The 16,645-nt window shown below is 42.0% G+C and overlaps 2 protein-coding genes across 4 annotated transcripts in view; both read left to right on the top strand.

Moving 5' to 3' along the window:
* Positions 1–179: 179 nt before the first annotated feature.
* LOC121633478 (transcription factor E2F3-like) lies at positions 180–10,277 on the top strand. Its single transcript, XM_041975551.1, has 9 exons — positions 180–414; positions 1,321–1,578; positions 4,704–4,750; positions 4,845–4,891; positions 5,384–5,570; positions 5,754–5,909; positions 6,940–7,051; positions 7,301–7,463; positions 8,614–10,277. The coding sequence occupies exons 1-9, from the start codon at positions 298–300 to the stop codon at positions 8,823–8,825; spliced, it is 1,299 nt and encodes a 432-aa protein (XP_041831485.1). The 5' UTR covers positions 180–297; the 3' UTR covers positions 8,826–10,277.
* Positions 10,278–11,095: 818 nt separating this feature from the next.
* LOC121633424 (T-lymphoma invasion and metastasis-inducing protein 2) overlaps positions 11,096–16,645 on the top strand; it is a 43,856-nt gene continuing 38,306 nt past the window's right edge. The window contains exons 1-2 of one of the 3 annotated variants that reach the window (XM_041975428.1): positions 11,096–11,171; positions 11,416–11,604. The gene's annotated coding sequence lies outside the window, so the exon portion shown is untranslated. Of the gene's footprint in view, positions 11,223–11,296; positions 11,605–16,645 lie in introns of those variants that run through there. The other 2 variants (XM_041975425.1, XM_041975426.1) reach the window with 2 other exon arrangements.

Genomic DNA, 16,645 nt, shown 5'->3' with positions numbered 1-16,645 from the left:
ATCTCTGCATTTGTTTTAATAATTTTATATTTGCACCCCTGACTATCTGAATGTAATGTTAATGTGTTGTATACTTGTCGATTATTAAAGTCTAAAATTTTTTTTTTTTTAAATAGCCGCTGTACTAATCAGCCAATCAAACGGTGCCAGTTGTATATCCGGGTTAAAAGTACATCTACTTCCGGTAGCATGCGACGTAAACAAACCACACGCGGTGTTTGCCAAAGTTCGGCTAACAGGTAGACGTGTGCTGTTAGTTCGGCTTGGTTCGGTCCGGACGGAGGAGAAACGATCAGCATGGTAAAGTGCGTCGTGTCTGGGTGTCCGAACCGGATCGTGAGCTACAACCGCGGAGTTTTTAACCGACCACCGAGGAGGTTCTTCAACTTCCCCAAAGACCCGGACCGAGTCAAGGTATGGACTCAGGGAGGTAGCCTTGGTTTGGTTTGGTTCCGGCTCAGAAACAATTATTCAATTTCAGTAAACAAAGCGATTAGTTTTTTTGTTTGGGTTTTTGTTTGTTTGTTTGTTTGTTTTGTTTTTGTTTGTTTTTTTAGTGGGGCGGATTTACAAACTCAAGGCTTTTCTATTGTATTATAATCACTGTTATTACTATTAAATTCTTCAATGTCATCTTCAGGCTCCTCTCGATTTTCCTCAGATTTTTGTAGATTTACAAAAAACAAAACAAACAAAACATCTATGTAAATGATAAAGTGGTAAAGAATATTTCATGGGTTCGGACTGACTGCGTCTTTGATAAGATGCATTTATGATTATTTATACAGTTACACTTTCCTGTAAAAATGTTTCTCATCTTTATGTTAAAACAAGTTTTTTGTTAGTTTTTCTTATCTAGAAAAACAATCAGTTGTATTAAATAAACTGATTGATTTCTTGAAATAAGCTGCTAGTTGAAATCAAATTCTTGTCGTTGAATTTTACTTTAAAATTTGATCATTTTTTGCATCAAACATTTATATTAGAAAACATGGAAGCTAAACCTTTAATTTAGGAGAGATGATGCAGCCGAGCAGGTAAAAACTTCCAGCTTCATGTATCTTGGCAGATTGAAATATCATCCGTAACTCAGACTGACAGCTGCTGTGTGAAGCAGGTATACAGAGGTGATCATGACACATAAATTAACACTGAAAATACTGGAAAGTTTTTCTTTCCACAAAAAGAGCAGAATGTCTTCACTCTGAGTTCTGGTGTGTTTGCATGTGAATGACGTCACACATATAAAAACATTTTTCATGAACATCCATGGAACAGACTGATTATACATAGAAACCCTGTAAACCCTCTGATGTCCAGGTGTGGCTGGCAGCACTGAGGGAGACGGACAGGGACTCCTCCGAACAGCTTGTCATCTGTGAAGAACACTTCCTGCCAGAGGACATCTCCAAAAAAGGGCTCATCAGTGATGCTATACCCATTACGCCCCCTTTCTTTGACAGACCTCTCAGCCTGATGGGCTCCTGGGGGCCTGAGCAGTGGTCCACTGGAGACCCCAATGACGGTGGTGAAGAAGATAAAGGTCGAGCACCAAATGCTCCACCTTCACAAAAGCAGGTCTGGAGACATGTTTTTACCATTTTATGTAGTCATGTGAAAAAGAAAAAGTAATCCCTTCTTCAGTTCTGAGGTTTTTCCATATCAAGTCTTAAAATCCTCAGAGATGCTGAATAAAAGACGTCTGGAAGTCTTCTAAATGGTCATGTTGACCACTCAAAGCGCTTTAACACTACATGTCATATTCACACACACTCTCATTCAGCTCTTCTATTGTTAAACACTCTTTAAGAACACTCAAGTTCTTTTTTTCCTATCACACACATTCATACCCCGATAGACACATCAGGAGGCAACGTAGAGTTCTGTGTCTTGCCCACGCATGTGGTCAGGGGAGGTCTGGAATCAATCAGAAACTGTTAAAAAAAAGAAATAAATTTTTGAATAGGGCGCAATCAGAATTCTATATTCACAGAGTAAGACAGAAGTATTATTTTCATGGATCCCGACCTAGTAATTTAGTAGCTATGAAAATTCGAACTAATTCTCAATTTGCTGACATCCTAGCCATTACATCTAAAGATGGGATGTTGGTAACAGAACCCAAACAAATAAAGTTGTTTTTTTGAAGCATTTTATACTGAAATTTATAAATCAGATGTTGTATGTAATAAAACTACCCGCAAGGCATTTCTTAGTAATCTAGAATTACCTTGCTGATCTGAAGAAGAGGCGAAGAAATTGTTTAAACCTATATCATAGAAGAATTTCAACAATGTGCAAGAGAAATGCAAGCAGGAAAATCACCTGGAATAGATGGGATTCCACCTGAATTTATTTTAACATTCTGAAATATTCTCGGTCCATTGCTATTAAATATGATACATTATTCTATAGAAAAAGGCTCCTTTTCTAGAAATATTAATATTGCTTTAATATCACTATTTAAAAAAAAAAATAAAGACCCAACTGTTTGTAGCAGTTATAGACCCCTTTCGCTACTGAACAGTAATGTCAAGATATATGCTAAGGTGCTTGCCTGCAGACTACAGGCCCATATGATTAAACTTGTTAACTCTGATCAAACTGGTTTTATCAAATCCTGCCTGGCCTGTGACAACGTTAGACGATTATTACATTTTGTGGAATTAGTAGGGAACAGTAACAGCAGTGTTGTCCTTAGATGCAATCAAAGCATTTGACCGCTTAGAGTGGTCCTATTTGTGGTCTGTGTTAGAAAAATGGGATTTGGAGAGGGGTTTATATCAGTGATTAGGGTGCTGTATACTAATCCATGTGCAATGGTCCTGACGGGTAAAAATTGTTACTCTTTATTTGAGGTTTCCAGGTGCTCAAGACAAGGTTGCCCTTTGAGTCCACTTTTATGTGCTTTATTTTTGGAACCATTAGCTCAAGCAGTGCGACAATCAGACAATATTTGCCCGCTCTCAATTCATAATACTCAGCATTATATATCCCTATATGCTGATATATTATTATTTTTTGAAGATATAACAAACTTCATCCCTCTTTTACTTAATATTTTTGATCAAGTGGTAGAATTTTTGGTTTTAGGATTAACTGGCAGAAATCGGCACTGCTACCATTATTATCTAATAGTGCCGGTGTAGCAACTAATTTGTTCCTCGCGGTACCGGTAGTGCTGCACTTTACATACTTGAAATAGAAATCTATGCTTCTTTGGAGGCTATTGTAAAACAAAAGTATCTGGAGGTCTTTAAGAAAATTATATATGACTTGGACAGATGGATGAATCTACCAAATCTATTACAGGCTCGTATAGCCTTTACAAAGATGAATGTGCTACCTAGATTTAATTTAGTAAGTTCTATGATACCCCTCGCTCCTCCAGAGGGGAGTTTGGAAAAATTGCATAGTTATTAATAAATTCATATGGAAGGTCAAGAAGCCTCATGTACAAATGCTTCAGCAAAATAGAAGAGTGGGAGGATTTTCACTGCCTAATTTTAAACTTTATTCCTGGGCCTTCACTCTTCGTCCACTCAGTACATGGTTTAGTACTACAACCAATGTCTCATGGCACAAATTAGAAGAAAATCCCAGTTTTTAATCATTTTAGTTTACGAACTGGACTAGACCCATCAAATTTCCACACTGGAGAGAGCAGGGGATTAATTTACTTAGGGATATTTATGATGGAAACAGGCTTTGTACTTTTTAAGATATTAAGAATAGTTTTAATTTACAGAATACATCTTTTTTTTCTACTTGCAGATTAGAGCTGCAGTTAAAGCACAAAGAGAACCAAATGGAAACTTATCTGAACATCCCTTGTTCGAGCTCTTAGATAAGTTAACAACAAGGGTGTGGTGACTACTGTATACCAACATTTTAAAAATAATTTTATTTATTATATATTAGATAGGTACCCACATTTTGACTGGAATGAGGTATGAAATATTATAATTTTATCTTCTAGAAATCCAGATCATCAGATTATTCATTATCAGTTTGTGTATAGAACTTATTTAACAACCTGCAAGCTTTACCGAATGAAGGTCCTGGATAAATCAGAATAAACCGGGGACTTTCATACATATAATCTGGGAATGCAAACCTGCTGCCAGATTTAGAAAGAAGTCGCAGCTGCACTGACTTTGATAACAGCACAAAATATTCCAGTAAATCCTCAAACACTTAGTTTAAACAATTTATCTATGGTAAATGCATCACAATGTGAAAAACGGATACTACTTGCTGGTCTAACAGCAGCAAAGTTTTTCTGGATATTTATTTGGAAATATCTACGCCCCAAATTCATAATCCAAATTAACAAAATATTCTATTTTGGCATCTAACAGCAGATAAAATTAAAGGCAGAATTGAAAGGTGAATTTAATATTTAGTTACCGTTTTGCAGCTGTCCTAGTTCCATTTATTATATCAATGTATTTTGTTTTATTTATAAGTATGATTATTTGTTATTGAGGGATTAAGGTCCGAGGGGTAGGGTGGGGTCGGGGATTTACAATTTAATTTGATTTGCTATAATCGTTAATGCCATTGTTTTTTGTTATGAAGAAAATCTGAATAAAATATTTGATCACAAAAAAAAAAAACTATATTTCCACGTAGCCTCTAACAAAAAGCGAAAGCAGCCAGTAAATGTCAGTAATATCCTCTCGGTTCTCTCTGATCTCCAGGGTCCAGGTCGAGGCTTGGAGAATCCTCCAGCAGGTCAGAGTATCAGGTAACAACCAGCCTGAAACTTTCATGTACTCTTCCTGTGCTCAGCGGTTTGTGGGGAAATATTTTCTTATTTGTCTTTGTCTCGTCTCCTCCAGTGATTCTCAGCAGCAGAATAAAACACCCAGCACGACTACCGGACTGAGTAAGTCAGGAGAGATGTGATTAAAAGATTAAACATCTAACAACGTCTGTGATGTGGGTCTGTTGTGGTTAAAGTTCTTTTATGTTGTTTGTGCATTAACCTGTTCAACCATTGATGACATGAGATGATAAAAACTCACTTTGAACAAGACAAATATCTTGTTGTTATATCAGTAGGGACTTTCTTACAGGCAAGTTTTATAAGTTTATAATATTCTCACAGAAGATAGAAGTGATGTCCAACACAAACTCCTTCACCTGCAGAGGAAAAGTGTTTTTATGAAAGCAGTGAACACAACATCATCGGAAGAATCAAGACGTAAACAGAAGCCTGACTAAGCGATCTCAGGCAGTTTTACCAGCATGAAGCTGGAAGTCGTTCTTTTAATGCAGAGGTTCCCAAACTTTGCTGCTGTGTCCTCTTTTCATCTACAAAAATAACATCAAGCATGGCCTGTTGGGATTCTAACTGTCGGTGTGGTTCTGCGTTCAGATGCGCCGCTGTCCCTGCTGACTCAGGGTTTCCTGCAGCTTCTGTTGGCGGCTCCTGACGGCTCTGTGGACCTCCGGCAGGCGGCTGCCAGCCTGCAGACCCCCACGCGGCGAGTCCGAAACATTGTCAACGTGCTGGACGACATCGGTCTCATCCACAGGGAGTCGGAGAGGCGGATCAGCTGGATGTGAGTTTCATTTCTTCATGTTTCTGGAGTTCTGCATCTTGTTTGTCTTTATATTTTGCAAACATCCCAACTCCAAACAGACTGATTTTTGTTAAATAATTATTTGGAAACCCAGTTTTTTGTTGGTTCTTTTTGGAAACTTTTCATCAGTTTCAGCTTGTCTGTGGCTGTTTGTGTGTTCAGAGGAAACACATCCATCTGCAGCTTTCTGTGGAGGAACCCCCTGAAGTTCCTGACAGCGCTGGAGAAGCTGCAACTGGTGGAGCACGAACTGGACAGACTCATCAAAAGCTGCTCGCAGCAGCTCCTGGACCTGACCGACAACGTGGACAACTCTGCATATCCTTCCTCACCTCCATCCAAAATCAGCTTCTCTTGCTGAGAAAATATCACATTCATATGTTTTCACTCACCAGGGTGGATACTTTCACCTTTAAACTCTTTTGCTCACATTAGCAGCTAACGCTAAGACCGTGCACACACAGAAATGTGCACGTGCACACGGGTGTTCCCACTTCTGTGCACGTGTCGGAAAACACGTCAACCACCTGAAAATCACACGAAAATATGAGTTTTCTAAATTCTCTCAGGCAGGTGGAGATGGAAGCGTCTCGCTCCAATGAGGAGCAGATGGAGGATTTCTCCTGCTCCGGTGTCACACCGATAGTGTCACGGTCGTCACGGCAACTCGTACAGCAAGCTGAATCCATGTTATTTCAGGAGTTTCTGAGTCGTTTTAGGGTTTAAATGCATCCAGTATTCTTTGTAAGTTTTATTAACATCAACACGTTGTCAGAGATCTGAACTTTAAGAATATTTAGAGCGACTCCGCTGAATGAAACGCTTCATCAGGACATTTAAAAAGTTCAACTTTTTTTTCTGTCCTGTCCTGTTTTTTGTTTGTTTTTTTTTTCCCACATCACAGCCTTTCTGGGCGTGAATCAGGGAAACCCTGTATTGTTCTGGTATTTCAGAAATGCATGTAGATTATTTCATATTTCATAATTATGAGCTACCTTGTGTTGGTCTTTCACATAAAATCTCAACTAAATATATTCAAGTTTGTGATTTTAAGGTCACAAAATGTGAAAAAGGGTATGAATATTTTTTCAAGGCACAGGAAAATTGAATATATTTAGTTTAGTAGAGAGATTGAGTTTTTCTTGTGCCCAGAAATCGTGTTTACAATTTGTTCTTTAAAAAAATGTTTAAAATGAGGTTTATACGGAAACTTTGAGGGTCATTTTTCATAGTTTAAAAGAAAGGAGGTGAAACTAAAGACGAATGTGAGGAGGAAAATAAAATATGTTGATGCAGAGGAAAGTTTTATGTAAAATTATGAATCGCTTCTTCTTTAACGAATCTTCACGCTGGCCTACGTGAGGTGTGAGGACATCGCTCGGCTCGCCACTCAGGAGCAGACGGTGATCATCATCAAAGCTCCGCCGGAAACAAAACTTCACATTCCTGAGCCGAAGGAGGTAAACCAGGCTGCATGTTGGTATGAAGATGTTTTCTTTTACAGAAATGAAATTCTGACATGTTTCGAGTTGGTACTGAGCATGCCTGGAGGTGAGAAGTACCATTTTATATAAATACATGACATTTTAATAATAATAAAAGAGCATTAACATAGAAACTACCTGGTTTCTGTTTTCTATCCAGATTATTTTTATTTTATTTATTTATTTTTTATATAAATGACAGAATATGTTGGTGTGTTGCTTCAGGACAGAATTCATTTGCATTTGGTGGCGGAGACGAGTCCGATCACGGTGCTGAGCTTTGAGGTGGACTCAGCAGGGGTACCGACCTCCAGCCCAAAGGCACGGAGCAGCGTCGTCTTTACAGAGCTGAAGGAGGGTCGCGTTGGGGCACGCTCGGCGCGGTCAGGTAACAGGAAAAGGATCCGCCTATCGTACTGCCACTACAGTAGCCCAGAAGGGACACATTAAACTGACTGCAGCTGCAGCAGGCATTTTGCCTTTTTTTTGCAGCCTCCATGTTTCTTCCTGCCCAGCCAGGCCGTTAGATTGGCTGCAGTTGCGGTTAATGCCAGTAGACCAGTACCCCAGTCTAATCTCACACAGTGAGGGTAACCATCCAGCAATGAGAAATAAGATGGTTTAAAGGGAACAGGGACAGAAGACAGTTATCTTGTAAAGTGAAATAAAGCAGTTTAATGAAAATACAGGCTCCTTTGAAGATTGCTTTGAATTTTCTTTTAACAATAATGGATGCTCTTTGAAGCCCCCGTCACACCTTTAAAAAGGTTCAAAATGGTTTAGTCCACACCCAACCTGGTCATTTTAGCTGAGTAGGATCACTCTATGCGTACAGGCTACATTTAGAGTGCTTGGACAGCCAGAGGAGCAAGTCACATCTTTCCCTAAGAAATGGAAAATCAGGCTCCCTAAAAAGAAAGGAAGAGAGGAAAAGCAGCTGAGAGGTGAGAATCACACCTGAACCAACACTTAGTCTGACCTGCTATCAGCAGCAGTTTTCTCAGAAGGCAGCACATAATTTAGAGGCAACACAGATTAATTACTGTCTGAATTTTATCAGTTATTGCCGTAAAATGTTTGAGATATTGTCATTCATGCAGTAAAACGTTCAACTATGCCAATTTTTAAGCCTTTCCCCAGTGATCAGTCAGGTCATGTTTAGGATTCCTTGTAATCTTATGATAGTGAAGATGTCAATGTCATTGTGTTATCTGGGAAACTAAATGCAAAAGACCTCAAAAACCATGTGTTACCACCAAATGATCTGCACCTGCAGTGTTTGTTCTGTGCCTTGTTTCATCCATTGTTTCTGGAAATAATATTTTTCGTAATATTTTATTAGTTGGTGTTAAAGTTTCAGCAGCATTTGTTTGTTGTAGCAGTAATAGTCGGCTTAGTGGGTGTTTATGATTAAAAAATGTGGAGAAATCGGGGGCCTGGGCCCCAGTAGAGCCTTATATTTAGACCACCCCTGCGACTCGGTGATACTGCAGAGAGAAAGTAAGGCAATCACATTAACTGATCTCACTTTGTTCCAGACTCGTGTGATTTGACTGAGGAAGACCCAGATGGAGGAAGCAAAGCGGACTCTGAAGCTGTCGAGAAGAAGACTGACCAGACGAAAACGGTGGGGCAGACGTTCACCGGGCAGGCCAGGTGTATGCCCGGCCAACCCACCGAGATGGGACCCCCCCTGTCAGTCACCAACATGCCTCCGTTCCTCCAAACATGCATGCAGCTCTCTCACTGAAGCAGACAGGGAGAAGATCTTTAAATGCTTCTGGGAGGACATGGACTGGGAACAAAGAAAAAACTACATGTGCAGTTTGGTGGAGGTCATCGCCATCCAGAGGAGACAGGGGTCTGGGTGTTCACAGATGGAATCCGGCCTTGTTTTCCACCTGAGTGTTGATGGATGGAGGAGGAGGGTGTGCAAGGCCTTGTTCCTGGCAACCTTAGGACTAAAGGAGTCGATGGTTCTGAAATGGATCCGAGAGAAGAGAGAAACAAACGAGAGCGGAGGCGAGGTTCAGGAGGACTTTCCCGCAGGACCATCCAGACCTGCTGTATCCTGATACTACTTCTAAAGATATAAAGATTTTTACATCAGTGTTACCTGATGTCAGAGAACCTCGTTTCCTTTAATACATCTTTTTTTTGTTTTTTCATGCCTCCTCCTGATAAACAGCAAACTAAAAGCTAAAACTGGTGACTTGTTCTCAGATAATCTCAGAGCGATGTTTCTTTTGTCCATCACTTCTGCAGAGAAGCTGCAGCCTGAGAGCTGTGGTCAAACTTCTTCAAACTGCACAAAAAGCCCAAATCTGAGCGACTGATTGGGAATCTAAGCTGATGTGAAAAGCACCATCTGTCACTGAACGCAGCGGACGCGTTATAAATCCTGGGATCTACCAGTCGTGTCACTTTCTTTAGCGTAAGAACATGTTTGAAAACCGAACACCGTTCAAGCTGAATCGGCATGTTGGATTTGTTTCTTTGTGATCCAGCAGAGATTGTGTTCATGCTTCTGTCTTTTTCACATTTATACCATCTTTTTTATTGGAAAACGAACATGAAACTCATCACCTTGTACGTCAGAGCCTGTATGACGTCATGATGCATTCAGGTACATCTTGTAAACTTTGAAGTGTGTATCAAAGATACTAGATATATCAAAAACATGACAATGCTCAAACACTAGTATCTTGGAATGCTTATCTCCATGGAAACACCCCAAAGACATGATGTGCTCCGTCATCTGTTGCCTGAAGCGTCAAGGTACGGGACAAACGACGATTTCAGACGAACCAGAGGCTCACTGAAGTCCTGCATGTTGTCACATGACTGTTTCAGGCTTCAAGCAGCTCCGTCCTGAGGAGCAGAGCCAACAGCTGACCACCAGGAGGCGCCAGCATCCTGAAGAATCAGGACCTGGGCAGCTCATCTGCAGGCACATGAGATAAACCTGATGAGGTCTTACCTGAGTGTGTGATGAAGGTTCCAGTCATGAAACGGATCCATTTTCAGGTTTTTATTTGAACTCCTGCCATGAAGAAGCATCGAGCTGCTGAGCTCATACAGTGCAAAACATCTGATGCATCGGTTTAATAGTCATTAACCACACACACAGTAAAATCATGTTTCCAGTGCTTGAGTTGTTGTAAAAAAAACTGGAACCAATAAAATATAAAATTATAAAAATGCAGAAAAATGTCCTGTTGTCTCTGAGAAGAAAACCTCATCTCTGATGTTTCCATGACCCAGACATGAAGCTGATGAGTTAAAGTTCTGAAGTGTTGAGAAACTGATCAGCACAACTTTAATTTGATGTTTTTAAATGCACAAGTCTTTGTGGACCAGTCCCGAACCAGTTCTGAGGTCCTCCAATAATTCTGATGTTTGGATCCTTTTCATCACCTACAACAGCAGCAGCTGGATTTAATGTGAAGGTTTTATACAACAGGTTTATTGTTTTGTTATCATTACAGTTGTGATTAATGAAGACGTGGCTATAGACCCCTCCCACTCTGAGACCATGTTTGTGGTAATACTCAGGCTCAGCCAGCAGAGGGCAGCATCGAGCAGTCTCTCGTTCAGGAAACCTGGAGGAAAGTCTGACTCTGCCTTCCTTCCTCCACCCTGAGCCTTTCCCGGCTGAACCAAACAGAAGATGGATGGTTTGTCTTTAATGTGTTTCAGCCATAAAGTGATTATTCATTTATGTAAAGTTCAGAACGATCAGTGGACCTTCATAAACTAAAATCAAGAGTTTTAATTTCTCAAAGTGAGATTTGAGTCTCATTTCCTCTCCTCAGTCCTCTGTTTAGCAGAGATAATGTAGAGGTCATCTAACCCTTTCACCTGAGGTCTTGGGGACCATGTGAACTGGATGACCTCTGGTACCCCCCCTGTGAAACAGAGGTAGGACCAAAGGGTGGAATTGAAGCCGAATCTCAAGATCAGTGTGAGATTTACTGAGTTTGTCCTTGAAGATTTTCTTCTCTGCAGATTTTTATCGGGATGCTTGAGTTTCCTGGAATGACTGCAGCTTCGCTGTATGAGCTGCACACTGACGTGGATCTGCAGCTGTTCTCAGGTCAGAAAACAAATCCAGAGGAGGGTGTTCACCTGCAAATACTCCTCTCAGGTAGGCGTATCTTTACAGCAGCGACACATTTCTCACGGAGGATCAGAGCTGATAAAGTTGCTCAGATAACATATTGTGAACTTGACCATCTTTTTCAAAGTGATGTAAAACTTTGATTTGCTCCACTGTTGAGCAGTCGAAGTGAAGTGTTGTGTAACATGCACACACTTTGTTTTCCTTCTCTGTGTCACAGAGGTGTGGTTTGTTGGAACAAATCCTCCTCCTGGAGCTGCTGGTCCCAGTTCAGCTGGAGGACTCCACCCTCATGCTGTCAGGACGGGAAACACGAGTCAAACTCAGCCTGAACACAAGAGAGCACAGAAGAAGAAAAAGCATCTGAACTGATTCTCGGAGAGGACGAGAGGGTTTCCATGCTCTGGGGGTGAGTCTGTTTTCCTGTTTGTCCTGAGGATGTTTCTGAATTGAAATCACAGGACGTCGTGTTGCCTTCGCTGTCCCCCGGCAGGCTTTTCCCTCCATCGTTTTACAAGCAGACTCCGATGTTCCTGCATGGAGGACTTTCTGTGATTTTGTGCAGCTTTGCTGTGTTGTAACGTTCTGGTCTGGTCCTGAGTGGAGATGAAAACGTGGTCAGTGACGTGACGGCAGCAGTAAGCTGGTCCCGTGGTGCGTTGTCCCGCCATCGGTGTCATCGTGTAACATTAACAGAGAGATGAAATCCTCTCCTTGAGCTTCCAGATGCTGTTCTCTGAATGAAAGCAGCTGCTGGAAACAGATGTTTCCTGCTTGGACTGAAACTTAATGCTTTATTCAGATCGGGGATTCGGTGGTTTGGGAATTCCATAGAGGCTGTGAGGAAAAAACGAGACAGCTGACACAACAATTGATGACCAAAATAACTTAGAAAATAGAAATGTGTTTCTATTCCTCTGCCATGTTCATGTGCATCATTTTCAAAAAGAGATTTTGAAAAAGCAGCTTCTTTAACTTTATCATGTTTTCCAGCTTTCCTGACATTCCGAGTCAGAAATCTACCCTGCGTTTATTCTGCTGAAATATTCAACCACACGTTGTAGTGATGCAGGTCATGATGCTGAGACAGTTTCCTCAGAGTTGTGTCTTCATCCCATCCTGCTCTCCTCCTCCTCCATCTTTCCTGTATCCTTCGAGCTAAAAGTCCACTTTGTCTTCCTTTTAGCTCTTTTATTTTTTTTACACAGTGATGGTAACTAGTCGGAAGTGGTCTGACTGATTCTGAAGAATCTCAAACATCCAGTTTTTCCTCCCGTCTGCATCAGAACAATAAAACTCTTGTTTTGGTGAGAAGGTCATCCAATTAGCTTAAATTGACTGAAGTCTGGAGTCATGCTTCTGCGTTTCACCTGAAGTTTATGTGTGTAAATTGAATCATGTAACCTCGTCTTGACCAGGCCTCTTTGATCTGCAATGGAAACCCAAAATAAATGAAGTACATCTTTACAACTACAAGGGCAGTATGTATAATCTTGGTCTCTACAGAAAGCTGAAACATGAGATTACTACATAAGTATCAAGACATGTATTACTGTGTCAGAGGAAATTTGCCTGGAACAGAGTAGGAAATAAAAATGGTTATCTCCTCCTAAAAGACAACATTAATTTGAGTGAAGACTAGATCTATCAGCTAGGGGGCTGTTTCAATGCACATGTGCTGCCGATCCTTAATAAAAGTGTTAGCACCGAAGTAAACCTCTGAGAAAATATCTGAGAAAGCCATCAGCCGATGATGATGATGGACGCCTCTATCAATGGTCAGAGTCAGGAGGATCCAGAGAAAACCCCACATTCACCTTAGAACCAGCATGAGGATCCAGAAAGAAGTGAAGCCCAAGATAGTCTATGATAGGAAGAGTGAACCCTTCACTAAACCTCCTTCATCTCCATGGAAACCAGCAGAAACTTCATGGGCAGAGTTTTTAGAGCTGGAATCAAACTTTTCACCACAAAGCAGGAAAAGACCTGATTTCTGATCCTGGCTGCTAGCTGCAGAGTTTCTGTCCCACCGTGATGAACCAGCAGAGTCTCTGCTGTCGTGGAAAAATTAGCAGAAGCTGTAAAGTGGACAGAGCTGTTCTCCTGGTTTTCTTACATTTCCATATAATTGCTTGGGGTGAAGTCTTCTAGCTGAGTTTCTCCCCGTCATGTGGCTTTGCTGCATGCTAGCATTGATGCTTCCTGGTCCTGCAAACATACTCTCTAGTGGAGGATCTCATGTTGCAACTTTACAGCGGAGTCTTGTAAAGAAGAGATTATAAGCAGATTTGTTCCCGTTAACCTTAAAAAATCCTGAAAGGGAGCAACAAAAGTATGAAAAAACAACAAAACAGTTGTGTTTGATATGACTTGAACATCAGATGGAGAGATAAAAACAGAACCAGTGACCAGCATGATGTTTGAAGATCTGGCCGTAATAGAAGCTGCAGACGGTTTATATGTTTACCGTTCCTTATTTCCCATCATTCCTCAGTAACAGCACATTTATTTCATGATTTGATGTTTTGTGTGTGCGTGTGTGTGTGTGTGTAATTTCCACTTTTTCTGCAGTTTCGCGTCTTCTCTCCCTGATTGAATTCAGCAGCTGCGTCTCTGTTTGAGGAAACCTTGTTAAATAAACCCCTGCAGGTGTGTGTGTGGTTTAAAGCAGACTCATTAAAGATAATCGGTGTCCCCCAGGGACCCAGAAACCTCCAGGGAAAAGAGTTCAAGACCTGAAACACACACACACATATCCACAAGCCTTCGACCCAAATACAGCCCAGAACTTCTCTAGACTTTCAGAGGACCATGTCCACTACAGTGTGCTTAGTTTCATCTCTCAGCTGACAGTTTCCAGAGCCTGAAGCTTCAGGGTGGTTGCTATGGTTACCTGCTGAGCAGTTACAGTCATGTTTTAAGGAATGTAAACAAACTCTGGGGTGGTTTGTGGTTGTTAGTGTTGTGAGGTGAGCAGCTCAGGTGGCGGCGCGGTGGTGCAGTGGTGGGGAACGCCCTGGCCGGTTGAACACTGCTCGCCTGTGTCCAGTAAACCGCAGCAGTAAGCGGAAACCTTACACGCGTGTTTTACTCCAGAACAGACAAACATTGTGAGGAACTTGGAGCTTCCAGCTGACATTGCTTGTGTTTGATGCTGATGTCGTCACATATGAAGAGGAGACAGAAACACACACCACTGTCTTCTAGTTAACAGTAAATCCTCAAGGATCCGTTTGGTCCTGATTTAGGAAAATATTCTTACCTTTATAAGAAAGCTAACAGCATGTTTCCACAGAGTGGCTCTCCATCCTCCAAATGTTTAATCTGAGAGTTCTCCTGAAAACCTGCTTCAGTGATGGTCGATGATCTGGAAGCCGTCTGAACAGCAAAAACACCACACTGCTTCTCTCCAGAGGTCTCCTCTCCTCTCTGATCAATAAGCGCAACGCCTCAGTGATCGGCGTGGCGTGTGGAGGCCGGAGGTCATCTCTGATCCCTTTGTCCTGTCGGACCAACAACAGGAAGTTGTTTTCTAGGGAGCGTTTTGGTCTCAGCTCTCCGTATGTCAGGACATGTTAACAAAGGCTGAGCAGAGCTTGTTAGGGTCAGATGTGTGTTAATGAGAGCAGGTCTGAGCTCAGTTTACTCCCCGACAGCAGCCACAAGCTGCAGAGGAACAAACACTAAGAGGGTCTAAGCAAATAAAGCAAAGATTCGTAGACTCGTAGTAATGAATGAAAAGTTACTTTGAGTGTGATTGTTGAACGATGTCGAACCTCATCTGCATCTGCGGTAATCTTTGCCTGATGTATAACTTACAGCTCTGAGCTCTGAGCTGTCACCAGTCTGACGTCAGACCAGGTTCCCGTCCAGATTTAATAACCAGTAACAAAAAGATTTCATAATTTATGTGCAGCAGCTCTTTCAAACATCTCCACACAGTCCACAGAAACGTCGCTCCTTGTCTTTTTTCACATTGAAACTTCAGCTGCACAGAACGCTGCTTTTGGAGTTTTAACCAGGACTAAGAGATCTGAACACATCACACCAGGTCAACATTTCTTCACTGGTTTCCAGTTCATACTGGTTTCCAGTCAGTCACAGGATAGATTTTAAAGTCCTACTCATGGTCTATGAATTCCAGAATCCATCTCGGACATGTTCAGAGAATATTAACCTAGCAGGGTCTTAGATCCAAGGACTCAGATCAGCTAGTCCAGGCCAGAGTCCATGCCAGAGTCCATGCCAGGGTCCAGGCCTCAGGGTCCAGGCCAGAGACCATGCCAGGGTCCAGGCCGTGGTCCAGGCCAGAGTCCATGCCCGGGTCCAGCCCGTGGTCCAAGCCAGAGTCCATGCCAGGTCCAGGTCGTGGTCCAGGCCAGAGTCCATGCCAGAGTCCAGGCCCCAGGGTCCAGGCCATGGTCCAGGCCAGAGTCCATGCCAGGGTCCAGGCCAGCGTCCAGGCCAGAGTCCATGCCAGGGTCCAGGTCGTGGTCCAGGCCATGGTCCAGGCCATAGTCCATGCCAGGGTCCAGGTCGTGGTCCAGGCCATGGTCCAGGCCATAGTCCATGCCAGGGTCCAGGTCGTGGTCCAGGCCAGCGTCCAGGCTATGGTCCAGATTAAACATGGAGAAGCAGCATTTCGCTGTGATGCTGCAAACATGTGGAGATTAAACTTTGACTAAATGTAAACACTTTAAAATCCAGGTTAAACTTTTCTTTCCTCATGTGCATGAAATCTGTACGATATCAGTCAAATTGTCTAGGTTGCTGTTTGCTTTTAATAATTTTAATTTAGGTATTTTATATGATTTCATATAATTTATTGTGATTTTTGCACATCCTTTTAATCTTTTCTTAATATGATTTTAATAGTTTAATAATTTCTCTTTGTCTTTTGATGTGTAAGTGAACTATAAGAAGGTTTTATATGTGATCAGGTAACCACATCGGCACAGCACCTATGTGAAGTTTTGTAAAAAAACTTTTCATGTTGCTAATTTCTGGGTTTAACAGAACGGGTCCAAACAGGATCATGGCTTTGATTCGGAGACTGGATAGACCAGCTGTCACTCATCCAGCTGCTTCTCTCTTCAGCAGAGAAAAAACTCACTCTGAGGTGGTTAGTTTTTCTCAGGTGACCGGCATGGCCACCAACACCATGGCAGCAGAAGAAGAAAGACCTGCCTGTGTTTGTCTGGAATGTGTGGTGGATTTTCTGCCTAATTAAGCTCTGGGTTGGCGTGCAGGGCCACCACTTTCTGCATGATGGAAAAGGCCGATAGGCCCGGCCGCCCTGCCGCTCTGTTTTTAAGCCGCTCGGCTCGGAGTGATCCGACAACGGAGAGGCTTTGTTTGTGCACGAGCCTGAGCCGATAAGATCCAACTCAGCCAAGCAGAACTCCGTTACAGCTCAAAGTCTACAGCTTCAGGCTAACAGAACTAATTAG

Source organism: Melanotaenia boesemani, chromosome 22 (genome assembly GCF_017639745.1).
Source record: "Melanotaenia boesemani isolate fMelBoe1 chromosome 22, fMelBoe1.pri, whole genome shotgun sequence".
In the NCBI taxonomy this organism is placed as follows: Eukaryota; Metazoa; Chordata; class Actinopteri; order Atheriniformes; family Melanotaeniidae; genus Melanotaenia; species Melanotaenia boesemani.
Note: the sequence above shows the minus strand (reverse complement) of the source record. Positions and strands in the feature narration are given on the sequence as shown.